General features: G+C 41.5%; 1 protein-coding gene across 2 annotated transcripts; it reads right to left on the bottom strand.

Moving 5' to 3' along the window:
• Positions 1–2,883: 2,883 nt before the first annotated feature.
• elmod1 (ELMO/CED-12 domain containing 1) lies at positions 2,884–13,388 on the bottom strand. 2 transcript variants are annotated; one of them, XM_079284124.1, is made up of 11 exons: positions 13,299–13,388; positions 12,784–12,846; positions 9,728–9,873; positions 9,524–9,552; positions 9,310–9,407; positions 8,992–9,121; positions 8,630–8,763; positions 8,350–8,418; positions 7,170–7,220; positions 6,357–6,490; positions 2,884–5,715 (listed from the first exon to the last, which is right to left on the bottom strand). In XM_079284124.1, exons 2-11 carry the CDS (start codon positions 12,798–12,800, stop codon positions 5,540–5,542), a joined length of 984 nt encoding a protein of 327 aa, XP_079140250.1. In that variant the 5' UTR covers positions 12,801–12,846; positions 13,299–13,388; the 3' UTR covers positions 2,884–5,539. The 2 variants fall into 2 exon arrangements, with proteins under 2 accessions (XP_079140250.1, XP_079140251.1); XM_079284125.1 differs by lacking the exon at positions 13,299–13,388 and having other exon boundaries at positions 12,784–12,912.
• Between the last annotated feature and the right edge of the window lie 751 nt (positions 13,389–14,139).

Here is a 14,139-nt window from a genome sequence, read left to right as displayed (position 1 = left end):
TCCTCTCAAACGGGTCTTGGAGGAGGAGTGCTCGCCTGTAGAGACTTCTCCTGACGAGAACGCGCAGCGAGGGGGGCCTGATCGTTCTGGCCCACAGCTGAATCTATTTGAGGGCGCTGATTGGCTAAATTGTATGTCACTCATTTATATCTTGAATCAGCAATTGGCTAAACTGCTTCATAGACCCGCCTCTTTTGGGCCAAAACGATCAGGCCCCCCAAGCTGCGCGTTCTCAGAGTGTCTACACACAGGCAGAGAGGACGAGCAGGAAAAGCATATATTTTGCGCAGATATCATATTTTACACACATTACTGGGTACATTCCATAGTTCAAAAACACAAATATTGACAATTTGTATAATTTATGATTATTATAATTTTATTTTTATTTTTTTCCTTTTTTGTGTGGCTCATGGTGGGGCCATGCCCCATGGCCCTCTATTGACCAGCCGCCACTGCTGCAGAGGAATTTTCAGAAAGTCTTTTGGAAGTTTTACATCTTTTTTTCAGTCTTTTGTTGTGCCTCCGTCAAAGTCTGTTTGTATTGATATGCTTTCCTTTTTCAGGCGCTCTGCCCTCCATTCAATAGATTTCTTTTTTCTGCTACCATAGAGTTAGAGATGTCTGAACACACTCGCAGGGCCCTGAGAAGAGAATCCCTTTGCAACTCCATGTTTTGAGAGGGGGCTGTTGAAATATAGTTATTGCATTATAATGTTACTCACTGTTTCCCCTGTTGTCCGAATCAGTGCTGACTCAAGTGAGCATTGCCAACGCTGACATTAATATGTCGAGCTCGAACAGTTGCCCTGCAGTTTTTGACTTGAGCGCTCATTACCACAGAATGTGTCTGCAGCTGATCCGCACTAATCCGCAGCTTTGATGTGATGTGTGCATGAATATTATCCACTTGCATTATCATTACACACTGTAGGCTCCACATGCTCTCTGATGTTAGGAAACAAACTGCAGACACTTCCCGAATTTGGCAAAACATCCCTCTGACAAGTGTGTTTGTGTATTTCTACGCTTGTGAGTTTTAAAGAGTCTGAAAATGTTCATTGTGCTCCAGAAAGAATGACTTACTGCTGATTCTGCTTTTCTTCGAGCCATACCAAGTTTGTCCCGAGGATGCAGTTACAATGTTGACGCGTAGTCACTATCTAATCAGCATTGGAGCTGGCTCTTGGGGAAAAATATCAAATGTGATCTCCAATCATCTGTTCCAATTAAAAATGCTCGGTGTATGAGAGCAGCAGGTCGTGCCTGAAACTCCTATGTGGGACGTTGATAAAATGCACCGTCACTCTGATCGAATTCATTTCATTTCCTGTTAAACGGATATTTATGACTCCAAACCATCTGAGAAATAATGTGTGGAAATGGGGGATTGATTACCAGAAATGGAAGAAATTGGGATAAATGTAAGGCTGTTCACAAACGTTTAAAAATGCAGCTGTCTTCCAGCGGTTTCAGAGCAAACACACAGAGTTTGCATTAGCTAGTGCACAGAATAAAGAGCAGCACATGAACCTCCAGAGCGGCTAACTATGAAGCACTCTTCTACCCTGGTATCCCTATCCTCTCTGATATTACCCTTCCTGCTTAAATGTTCCTCCGGCTCCAGCATTGGCATCTGATCAGCTGATGCAACAATGCACCAAAATGACAGTTTAACGATAACAACATCATCTTCATTTCATCAAATACAAACAGTCTCAACAATCCTCGCGGCACCCTGTTTTGTTTGTTCCAAGAGATGATGTATCCCTTATTGTGCTCCACAAACTCTACATTCATCTTCTCTGCAAACAGAGAACAGCAAACATGTTCAGCAGTGTTTGTTTCTGCATGCCATCCGTTACAGAACGATAAGAGATGGTGAGGAGTCAGCTGACGGCTGCAGGCTTTCTGAAGGCTTTTCTCAAAGGTATGTTATTTATTAATGTCATACATTTGTTCAGATTTTTGTGACTTTTTGATCTTTTTGATTTGGTGTTACAATGGAATACAATATTGCAACAATTGTAGCATTAGAGTTCTTACTGCTCTACTGCCAGCTACGTGATCTACCAGACAGAATGGAATGAGATGATTTTAACAACCTTAAAAAGGGAACAATGGTTTGTCTCTGTCTGTTCTCGTACTTTGTTCTCATCTACTCTATCATTTTGCTGCGGCAGTGCGTCAAGTGCCTGAACAAGGATCACTGAAAACGTGACATTCAACCCAATTCCCTTGTGCTGGCATCACCTACACATAACTTCAATCCCTCATCCAGCGATGAAACAAATGATATTCCACCGCCCTTCATTTCTCCTGTCAAATATGACCAATTCAAACATTCAGAAACATCACGCACCCTTCATTCTCAGTTCATATCAACTCTGTCAGTCCGTCTCATATGATGTGTGAGCTTACTGCCCTCTGCTGTTCATGCACAGAGTCCATTTTTAGTATAGAGCACAACAGAAACCAAAAAGGTGGTAAAGTTGCAGGCCCGATAACCAAAATAACTAGAGAAGTGCACTCAGTAAAGTGCAGATCTCCGCCAGCTGTGTCTGCAACCACCACTGCTGTACTGTGTGAATGAATAAACACAACCGACTAACCCCACTGGACTGTAATGGGCTACAAGAGTAGTGTGTGAGGAGTCAGCAGGCAGTCAATGGCAGTATTAAACAGGCAATAGAAGGTGATTTGAAAAAGTCTGAGTCACTAGTGTGTCACTCAAAATGTTCTGCAGTTTGCGGGCGCAGAATGTGAGATTAGTTGTGGACAGACGTGGACTATTTCTACCAAAGTAAAGGATCCGAGTACTGCAGGTGTACAATAAACAGTCAACTGCAATGTTAACTGATATTTAGTCTTTATTGTGGTCTCAAAAAGTACAACACGGACAAATGAAGCACGCAATAACAATATCTATTCTTCCTTTAGGCTTTACTGAAGAATACAGAATGCCGTGTCAGTGGCAATGAAAATACCATCATGCAGATTGTGGTCATAAAGGCCGTTTTAAAGCAGAATATACAGCAGCATGTAGCTAACTTCATCTACAGTATCGTATACTCCTAACACCACAAATTACTGGTTTATTATCATAAAGGAAACTGCATTTTTGTTTCAACAATTAAACAGCTGCATGATAGTGACAAAAAAAAGCATTGACGTTCACTTTAGTGGGACGAGGACACTCAACACTATTAAAAGACAATCAACAGTGCAAGCATGGCAGTAAAATGATATCGTACATTTGTCAGCGCTGTCAGCATCACACATGATGTGAATGCTCATTCATGTTAAATACAGTGGTCGCATGTTTCAGTGAGGAAGTACACGTGTCAGATGATTAATCATCAGTGCAAAGGAAGAATATGACTCAGAGCTGAGATAACGGTCAAACTAACGCTCCATAGACAATCAGTTGGCAAATCACTCTTTGGTCACAACCAGGCGGCAACCTCCAGTTTTAAAAAGTGAAGCCAATGAAAGATATTTCTGATCTAGGAGGAGCTTTCTGGGTGTAACAAAAACAAAAATGATTGAAAAATATCCTTGCAGTCCACAGTAGGAAGCTGACAGTGAATCTAAGAATTCCACGTTCATAAAACGTCATTATTTTCTGCGTTGACTGGCCGATCAACGTCTCCATCTTTATTATTTTAGCATTTTCACTGTCAGCTCTCGATTGTATGACTCACCTAATGCATTCTCTATGGAGCAGCTCGACATTTAATGTCTTATTTCTCCAGGTTGCTGCAGATGCTTGTTAAAGCTTCTGTGTGAAGCATTGTTTCGAATATTAATACATCTTGAGCTGAGTGAATACTTTACTGTGAGATACAAAAGATCATGGTGGAGAAAAAGTAAGACCACATTCACACTCAAGAACATTATGATCCTCCATCAACCCCTTCCTGCTTCCTGTGCGTCCTCTTTGACTTTACAGAAAAGAACAAACGTGTTTGCACTTCCATGAAGCAATTCAGCAGATTTTCCCCTAAATTTGAACATTGTAAATGCAGCGCAGCGATTGTCCAGGGACATTTGTTTCCACTAATTACACTGATATCTTAAAATAAATGTACTTCTGTTGAACAGCTATGTGTAGCAGCTATGGAGTGATTATAAATCCAGCTCTGAGTTAGAAAATAAAACAAATACTTTGGCACGAATGGTGCAAATCAATACACGTTTAAAATAAATGTGCAGTGAAATGAATGTGAATTATTGCTTTGGCTGATACAACAGTGGACACAGTGTCACATTCAATGAATTTAAATAGAGTTAAACAATCGTGAATGTGAGCATGTGAGGAACATTCAAAACAGAAACTCTGCATGGGGTCAAAGCAAAGGCAAGGACATTCTGCAAACCTGTAAAAACTAAAATGTTCAAGAATGTTTTCAGATTATTTTTCGGCATGTTAATAAAAACAGTTATGAATTGCAGAAGAGAAGAAGCTCTGTTTTCATCCAAACTGGCAACTGTGCTGCCTAATTCCTCTTAGTCAATGTGTGTGACTCAACAGAAGAAGTTTTCAAATGTTCATAAACATTGCAGGTTTACAGGTTTACAAAACCTACATTAAAGCTCACAAGAAACAAACTGCTGCTGTGATTGTAAGTTCTCCACATTCGATATTTTGGCAAGGAGAAGTCTTCGGTGTTGATGTCACATTGACATGAAAAGTACAGTACAATCTATTGTTCGATCAGCTAATACAGACAAAGCTAAGAGATGAACTGGCCCTTTAAATAGCTTTTGATTGAATCAGAGTCAGCAACATTTCTTTTCTGCTGCATTCAAAATTATATCCATATATCTCTTCATTTTGAAAACAAAATATTTGTATTCCACACATTTGACTGTGTGGCTGAAAGGCCGACCAGCTATTTGCCAAAATATTCTGAACTGATGAGCACAACGTTGCAATCTCTAACAGGGATTTTCTTATTTTTTTTGGCTGAGAAAGTCAATTTGGTTTGTTATGAGAATAAGCACAGGGTCCATAACTGAGGTGTAATGGCTGTGATACAATCGTTATGACCAATTAAAGCAACAATGATGAGTTGTGGGGTGCAGCCTCCTCATGCACAGCTACAATCGCTATGGTCATCTCTGATGCTGGTGGTGTAACGCTGCAGTGAGGGCGTAGAGGCAGTGTGTGAGTGTACATGTGTGTGTGTGTGTGTGTGTGTGTGTGTGTGTGTGTGTGTGTGTGTGTGTGTGTGTGTGTGTGTGTGTGTGTGTGTGTGTGTGTGTGTGTGTGTGTGTGTGTGTGTGTGTGTGTGTGTGTGCGTGCAGCGGCTGAGTGAGCTTTTGGCAGTGATGCGACATGACGTTAGCTGGGACGAGGTGGGCTGAGCAGAGAAGGAAGAGTCTCCCCAGATGTGTCCAGCTGTTTGAGGAACCATCTATGTGAGGGTAAAGGGTTTTCAGATTTTTTTTTTTTTTTTTTGGTTGGCCTACCGGACATCCAAGAGAGACCTCGGTGGGGGAATGAAGGGTTCAGTGAGGGCGGTGGGGGGAGAGTTTAGAGGTTGACCAGGTGGAGGTTGGAGGCGGAGAAGTGGGGGCACAGAGCCATGTCCGGGTTCTTCAGCTGTCGCAGGATCCTCCGGTGGAACTTGGAGCGGACCCGGTTGAACTCCATGATGTCGCTGGGATCCTCCTCGATCCAGAAACGGTGAAATTCCTGCATCAGGTAACCTGCCATGAAGAAAAGAAAAGAAAATCATCCTTTATGTTCTTTGGAGTGACTACGATCAATATGTTTCATATTAATTGTGGATCAAATGAAAACGTGTATGTGGAAAGTGTTTCTTATAGTGACAAACCCACAGAGAATTATCCCCCAATTGAAGTTAGCATCAGCTCTATGGAGCTTCATAGCCAGAAAAAAATCTTTGTTTTGGTTTTCCAGACCCACAACTATTTTCTTCTGACAAAGTTAGCAACTAGCTTTTCTCAACTTTTCTCAAAAAAACAAAATATAAAAACGAATTTGTCACTTGCAATTTTCACTAAAATGTATTTTAAAAGCTTACTCATGCCCACCAGTTTTCATAATTCAAACTGCAAAAGATTTATTCATAAATATGAAAAGTAAGTTTGAGAGACAATATTCGTCAAATGTCACAGCCAGCCAGAGCCACAAAGCCAGCAGCCTTCACATCTGTTTGTGGACCTGAATGGACCCCCTTAGGACAAATTGGCTTTTTGTAAGAACCTGGAAGGACATTATCTTTCCTCTTCTTAGATACCAGGATGGCAACTAAAAGAGGAAAATTCAAGGTCTGTGTTGGTGGCATCTTCATTAATATCTGAGTTTGCAGGAAAAGTGAACTCACAGAAGGTCTGCTGGAAGTGCTGCAGGCTCGGCATCTCTGGGGCCACATTGTACAGGTGGGTCTTCAGAGCTCCGCTCACCATCAGAGAGTAGGCCAGGTCTGTGATGTTGATGCCCACAATGGCAAAAGAGTATCTGGAGGGAGGAGATAAAAAAAATATAGACGTTAGTTTGTCGGAAGTTTGAGTTTGTTCGATGGTTTTAATAGGAGTGTGAGAGGTGTGTTTTTTAACAGACTTTATCGCACACCACTTCCCATAAACCCTACACATTCACTGATTACAGCCAAAAAGTTGGAAATGCTGGTGGACATTAAAGATATGGACGAGACCATTTGGCTACCTTAGGCACTCCAATTCTATATGTTTTCAGTGTAAGCCTCAGAAGTCAGAAGTCTTTTTTGTCAAAGCTCAGTCATCCCTTACCTCCCTACAAAGTAAAGTACACATGGTTCAAATGTGTGGGATGTGGTACCAATCCCAAACGATCCCTTTAGTGCGCCCACTGCCACAGTAAAAATGACTTTCACAGCTTGCTGCTCTGCTGGAGCGTCCTCACAAAGGATTTTCTGTGTTTTTAGAGTCAGACATTGGTGCTTATCAAAGATGAGGCAGACTGGAGGCAGAAGGCAGCGCAGGAGGGCACACAGCAGTAAAACACTTCCTACATATAGACACTCACGTGGCCGCATCACAGAGCCTCTCTGCTGCTCTGTATTGAGGTCAAAACGCGCAGAGCTGCAGCATCAGTCGCCCAGTTTGGCCTCCACACACACTCGTGCACGCCATCATACAGCACATGTGCACACACTTACCCGATAGCTTTGTCGATGTTCTTCTGTTCCCATTCAGGCTTGTCTGTCTCACTGTGAAGGACACAACACTCGAGTCACACACTGTCTACATGTGAAACAGCACTGAGTGCACCGCAGAACCTTGTGACACATCTTTAAATTACAAATTTACGTTCTAAAGACGTATACAAACGTAAACTCACATATGTCACTTTCTTTAAATGGGTTTAGAATATTATTCGATGGTCTTTATTTGTCTGTGCAACATAAGGTCAAGAGTATAGCGTTGCAGTTAAGCAGTGATGGAGTCAAGTCCTCAAACAGCACATCCATCAATATATTATCCATTGTGTTACATAAATACATTTTCAAAGCATTTGCCAGTGTCATGAAGATGACCGAGTACAAATAACATGTAAGTAAATGGTGCAGCTTTAAATGCGTGAAACATCAGCCCAAAAGAGAAAGCTATGAATGCAGTGGAAAAAGAATGACAGTGAAATCAAGTACCTTGGTTTTCTGTGTGTGCTCCTACAACAGTGCATGTGAGAGTCAGAGAGGGAGGCATGGGCAGAAAGGTGGAGGTGGAGGTGGAGGAGAAAAAGAAGAAGGATCTTCATTCGTGAAATGAGACAGCTCACTGAGACGCCGATGACAAACAAAACGAGCAGCAGCAGCGACAGCGGCGGTCGGTAAAAGAAGGCGCAGTGAATGACAGAAAGCTGTAAGAATGAATATAATCAAGCAGAATGTGGTGAATGCAGAGTTATCGATGATTCAGCGCAGTTTCAATTTGAAGGGATACACCGCATGTCAGGTAGAAAGATTATAACGCCGCATTTAGTGATGTTGGCCACATGGGGGAGCATAGCAAGCTATAATTGCCATGATATTAAGGATGACGAAATGTATCTTTGAATCTTGAGCTATTCTGTTGTAAGGTTGGTTTTAGCTGTACATAGTTTCAATGAACCATCTGCTATAAATAGATGTACATTCTAGCAGTGTCGGTTTCTCACCAAGTCGCTTTACATCTGCTAAAAACTCACATTTGCTCAGTTTTACAGTGCTACCCTGGAGTCATTGATTTACTCAGAACACTGCAGTCGACCAGAGAGCCTTTCTACCCAAACAGTCAGTGCATTCCTTTCATTTTATTATGCTTTGGGTAAACGTTGAGAAAAAGGATTGGCTGCCATACTTGTGCTTTGGTTGCAGGGAGTCGTGGAGCATCTGCAGAGCAGTGGTTTTATCATGTTCTGCGAAATACCTGCAGAGAAACAAGAGAAGATTCCAGAGAAGGGAATTAAAGAAACCCATAATTGGTGTATTTCTAGACTAATAACTATGTATTATTAAGTACAGTTCTTAAATAGCTGTTGTTGCACTGCATATTTAGTTGTAATGTAAAGGTCCACATGTAAATATGTCTTCTATCCCGGTAGACTGTTGTCTTTGGATTGCGATCAGAGTGAGCTCACAGCAGGTTTTGCAGGCCCAGCAGGCCCATGCCTCTGAAATCAGTCTTGGGGTCGCTGCCTTGGAAACCGATTTCACACCACTGTTTAGAGATGCGAGCGGTGAGAGGGGCGTCCGGACGCAGCTCCTTCCACAGCTGCAACACACACACACACACACCTAGCATTATACCTTATGAGCTTTCTGAGTATAGGAACATTTAAATACTGACTTCAGTAGTTCGACATTTTGGGAAATACAGATGTTAGGATAGACCATGGACAGTTCACCCGTCAACCACAGGAGGTTCAATACAAATAAATATAATCACCCCTGTTGTTGTGATTCTTTTTACACATACAAACAGCCACAGAGAGCTGCGTACCTTCATCAGCATGTCCTCGTGCTCGGGGTTCTCACAGTCGTAAGGCTCCCTGCGCAGCTTCTCCACCTCCGCCACCAGACTCCTGTAGCCCACAATTTGCAGCAGGGTGGCCTGGAGAGAGATGCCTAACCTGGGGGACACGCGGGGAAGAGGAGGGGGCTGTTTGCATGAGGGATATCAGAGCTATTAATGATGTACAAGCACAGTACTTTATTAACAGCTAGTCTGAGGATTCAATGTGATGACACCGATTTACCACCACACCCCAACGTGAGTGATAACGTCACAGAAATGTGTTGATGTAATGCAGCGTCTCACTGTGGGTTGGTGTCAGGGTTGATCTTCTTCAGTGCCATGATGTCGTCAATGGTTTTCTCCACTTTGTCAGGATGGACGCTGAGGGCAGACTGCAGCAGCTAGAGAGGACCGAAAGCACAGAAGGATGGCGGAGACGAGGAGGAGAAAGTGGGATTTGATGTAAATGGCCTGAAGCTAGAAATTTGAGTATATTCATCGATTTAGAGAGCCGTACCTCATTCTTGGAGTACCTCAGGGACGACTCTGGAAGGAGATGGTTGCAAAGTGTAAGACAACTGGTGTTGGTTTATCTGTTTTTGCAAACAAACTTTTCAAATGTGCTTTTTGATATGAAATGAAATATTGACGTCATCAATCAGTGTAAAGCTGTTTTATACACGAGTTAGCTCAATAAATGTCGGGCAGCGTGTGGACCTACCGATCTTGAGTGTCCTGCGAGCTCCATGCTTGTTGTTGTAGCAGATTCGCTGCAGCTCACAGCGCCCCGTAAACTTCCTGGCGACAAACTTGAGGCCCCGCCACAGACATTTACAGTAGAGGAACACGAAGAACTGGGTCACCACTCTGGAGAGGAGAAGACAAGAGGTGCCTTAATAGGTAAGACGAGTATTTCACAAAGATTCATTCTGGAGGCCCAGACCGCCACGTAGGCCACCAAGGCTTTTTTGAGAAAAACATCTGTCTGCTATGTGTAAAATGAATTTTCTCTTGAAGAAGAAAAGTGAGTATTTACTGCTGCAGTATATTGTACAGTTAAATCATCAAAATGAACAGAAAACAGCTCATAATATTAACAAATATAAAGAGTAGTATTTAGCAGTTCATTTCATCTGTTAAATTGCTCCTCATCTTAATCTCATTTGTATTTTATTGCGCTTTACATCTGTTGGTCTTGTGTCTTTTATCAAGCACTTTGCAGTCGTAAAATGTAATTTATTTTGCTTCTTAACACCAAGACATTGTCAATGCATTTTAGAGCTGCTACGATAAGTCAATTAAACGAAAATAAATAAATTGGCAACTACTTTGATGATCGATATTTATTTTTAATGTTTCCATGTTCTTAAATTAGTGGATTTAGTTGCTTTGTTTTGGTCTGACATGATAGTAAATTGAATATTTTTGGTTATTGTTTTGGACTGTTGAAAACAACAAACGTCACCTTGTGCTCTGGGATGGTGTGATGAGCATTTCCAACTATTTTGTAATATTTTACAGACCTATAATAATCGCCAGATTAACCGATAATGACAAGTCACTAGTTGCAGCCCTTTTCTTCTCAAACTTGCTTTAACTGTAATTTCTTACAAAAAAAAGTATGTCATAGGGTCTTACATGTAGTTCAGTAAATTGGGGGATTTATAGTAAAACGCGAAATAAAAACATGTCAAATGGGCTAAATAAGAGGGATGAAGAGGAGTAGGGATGAAGATATACAGCCAAGGGGAGTCTTTTATTTCTTGCACTGTTTTTTCATGTTTCAATGAATGTTCTTAATTGTTTTTAAATCTCCTTTTCTTTTGCCTTCTGTTTTGGTTTTATGTGAAGCACTTTGAATTACCTTGTTGTTGAAATGTGCTATACAAATAAACTTGCCTTGCCTTGCATTGATGCTTATTTTAAATGTTTAAGTCCCAGTGAAACTTAAAGCAACAGTGTGTAACATTTAGGGGGGGGGGTTTATTGGCAGAAATGGAATATAATATTCATAAATTACGTTGTCATTTGTGTGTAATGACCTGAAACTGCCGCTTAGAAAAAGCCATTCATATCTACATGGGGAGCGGGTCCTCTTCCACGGAGTCCGCCATCTTGCACTGCCATGTTTCTACAGCGTGTTTTTACATGAGCTGAAGGTAGGGATGGGTACTGCTTCTGTACTGTGATGTATTTCACAGTGAAACCTAATATATTTGAGCGGTGAACGAGAGGGATTTGAATAGAATTGTTCACATTGGAATGGACCTAGATGGTCGCCCCCATTTGATACGATGATTTGAAGCCGTTTTTACAGAAGTGAAATGACAGGGATATGATGTTAAAAAAATAGAGTTTATTTTACTCCAGCTAGACTTTCAATTATCGCGAGCAAAGAGCCTTTGTGTTCACGATGGGATGGCCTCATTAATCCTAAGTGTGTCCCAGTGAGCTGTGACACACCTTCACGTGCTTGCGGTCTTAACTGGCCCTTGGGGAGTGAGTTACCGGAAAAACAAGTGGGCATTTGAGTACTCGCAAATACCACAAGTGTGGGTAATGGGGCCGCTCTGCAATGTCTTCTGTGGGTCTGGAGGAGCTCAGAAAATGTTAGTTTGGGCCTGAAGATTACAAATTAAAACAGAAAACCTGAGCTACAATCAGGAAACGTGGAGTTTCCAAGAAAGTCTGTAACGTAAAGAAGCTGTTGTTCTATTCTAGTTTGACCTTAAAGCCAGGATATCTCCACCCCAACTAAAGTGCAACACTAAATCACTGGAGCAACCTTTTAAATCCTGATCAGCCAAAAACAATAAAAGCTGGACTGTGAATCATTTTACATCAGTAAACTATTACCACGTTCGTTTTTATCTATTGTGTTATTTGTCTGTGGCGACTAAACAATATAACGATTTTACAATCTGTGGATGACTGAAAATCAATATAAAAGTAGTTGACAGTGTATCTTTCACAACAGTCAACACTAAACACGGAGAAGCAGAATTCAGTTTGTATGCACCACATATCTGGAACTTTCAAGTTTGAATACTTTTGTCATTTCAAAGCCTTGAATTAAATCAAATGAGGGATTATTATTCATATCATGCACTGCTCTGTCGCACTGCATAGCTTTTATTCTCCAATCGTATCCTTTTTATTACATTTTAGCTCATCTCTATACATATCTTCTACTCTATTCTACCCTTTTTAAGTCATGTTTGTATATTTAATTTTATAAATAAAAATAACATAATAAAGAGCATACTGCCTTTGTATGTATTGTATACAGCTATACAAACGATTTGCCTAAAGCACCTTAGAATATCAGCAATGTAATTTATACAAATCTATGAACAAATATGAATTTACTGATAAAATGATTACAAATGTACCAAGAAGTGTGATTAGTGTTGTGTATAATAACGGTCATAACGTTTTTACGTTATTTGAAGACTATCATAAAGTATATAAATAAATACAGCAATAGGCCTACACATAAAGCAACAGCTCTATTAGCAGAGACGCCACTTGGTTTACATGTGCTCCATAATTAAGAGGCCTCTATCAACGACCCACCAGTTTACAACACAGCAGCCACACAGTCATCGATTGAGCTTAAATGGGAGAACTGCGAATTTGGTATAAACAAGTCATTACAGTAGATCGAAGATGGGCTCAGAAGAGGAGAGGGGGGGGGGGGCTTTAATGAATTCCTTCAGGTTTTGACATAAATTAAACTGTAGCTCTGCATCATTTGCGATAATGGAGTCTCTTTACCTCAGAAAATGCTTCATCTCGGCCGCAGTCACCGCTCGGGTTTCTTCAGTGCTGATTGATCACCTGGAGACAGAAAACAAGAGGAGCTGAGGGTCGTTTAGTGCTTCAATTAATGTCCCAGGATGAGGCCGAGAGAAGCGGTGAGCTCAGGCCCGCAGCTCCGGAGCTGTCCGCGGTGCTGAAGAATGAACGCGCATGTGATCTGCAGGCTGCTTTTTTATTTATTTATTTATTTATTTACCTCGGTGCGCGCAGCGTTTCTGTTCAATCTGTTCAATCGGTGCAATGAATACAAGTGACTCGCGCTAGCATCCTATTGTGTTTATTCCACCCTTCGGAGAATCATAATCCAGTAAAACCAGATAATTAATGCTCGATCGTCTCCGGTCTGATTAGCGACCCGAAGCACAGACACTGTGCGTAATCCGTAGCAACAGACGGTGCCTGTGACAGCGCCCGTGCAGACAATACAAGCAATATAACACATTCAATAAAAGACAACGTTTTCCACTTACCGATTGCAAATAATAACAGCAGGCAAAACAAAGACGGGGATGCAGCGTTCCGGTCCTCTTCACTCGGCTACAGTCGTGTGCTTTTCGTCCATGATGACAGTCACTGACTGGAGGAGGTTCAAGTCTAAAAGCTACAGCACAGCAATGCAGTGCAGCACACACAGGGTTAAAGCCATCAGTCACCAATCAATGTGCACATCATTTGTTTCCCACCGCCTTCAGACACTAGCTGGTGGCTAGATTTGACCCTGTAAGGATCCTGAATAACAATATATTTTTTTGCATTTGAGGGGAACTTTGCCGACACTCCTGTTATCTACAAAGACTTGAAATGACAAACTTCAAAATGTAATTTAAATACTGCTCGCTGTTGCTGAGACCTGTGATCTCGAGGACAGATTTCTATAAGCAGTCTGCGGGGGCCACACCAGGAGTTCCTTGGCCCCTTAATAAAATCTTACCGTGTACCTCCACCATGTTTAAAATGCATGCAGTAATCGTTTTTGCCACTTGGGGGCAGTGCAACAAGCCGTAATAATTACATTTAAAGTGCATTTTTTTTGACTGGACATTGAGCTTTTGGAATGGAGAAATGTCTGGGTGAAACTAAAATTGTAAGAAGAATACACAACGGAGTAAATAGGTTTCTGAGCAAAGCCACATGAGTTCAACACGATTCACGTGATTCAAAACGGCAAATTTCGCCGAAAAGCGACAAGTTTGCAGGTATGTACTTTATTTTCTATCATAATGATAGGGATGAAGAGAACAGGACGGATGCACGGAGGCAACACAATGCCTCTGGCCACAGTTGTTGGGCCAGAGGCATAAATGAATACAT

Source organism: Melanostigma gelatinosum (genome assembly GCF_949748355.1).
Source record: "Melanostigma gelatinosum genome assembly, chromosome: 14".
NCBI classification, from domain to species: Eukaryota; Metazoa; Chordata; class Actinopteri; order Perciformes; family Zoarcidae; genus Melanostigma; species Melanostigma gelatinosum.
This window is presented reverse-complemented; position numbering and strand designations above follow the sequence as displayed.

Excerpts from the sequence above, each read along its gene's own strand:
- elmod1 (XM_079284124.1), bottom strand. Across the intron at positions 9,553-9,727 it reads TCGCAGGACACTCAAGATCG|AGTCGTCCCTGAGGTACTCC; the intron begins GTAGGTCCACAC and ends ATCTCCTTCCAG. Across the intron at positions 5,716-6,356 it reads GCACTTCCAGCAGACCTTCT|GTTACCTGATGCAGGAATTT; the intron begins GTGAGTTCACTT and ends TCTTCATGGCAG.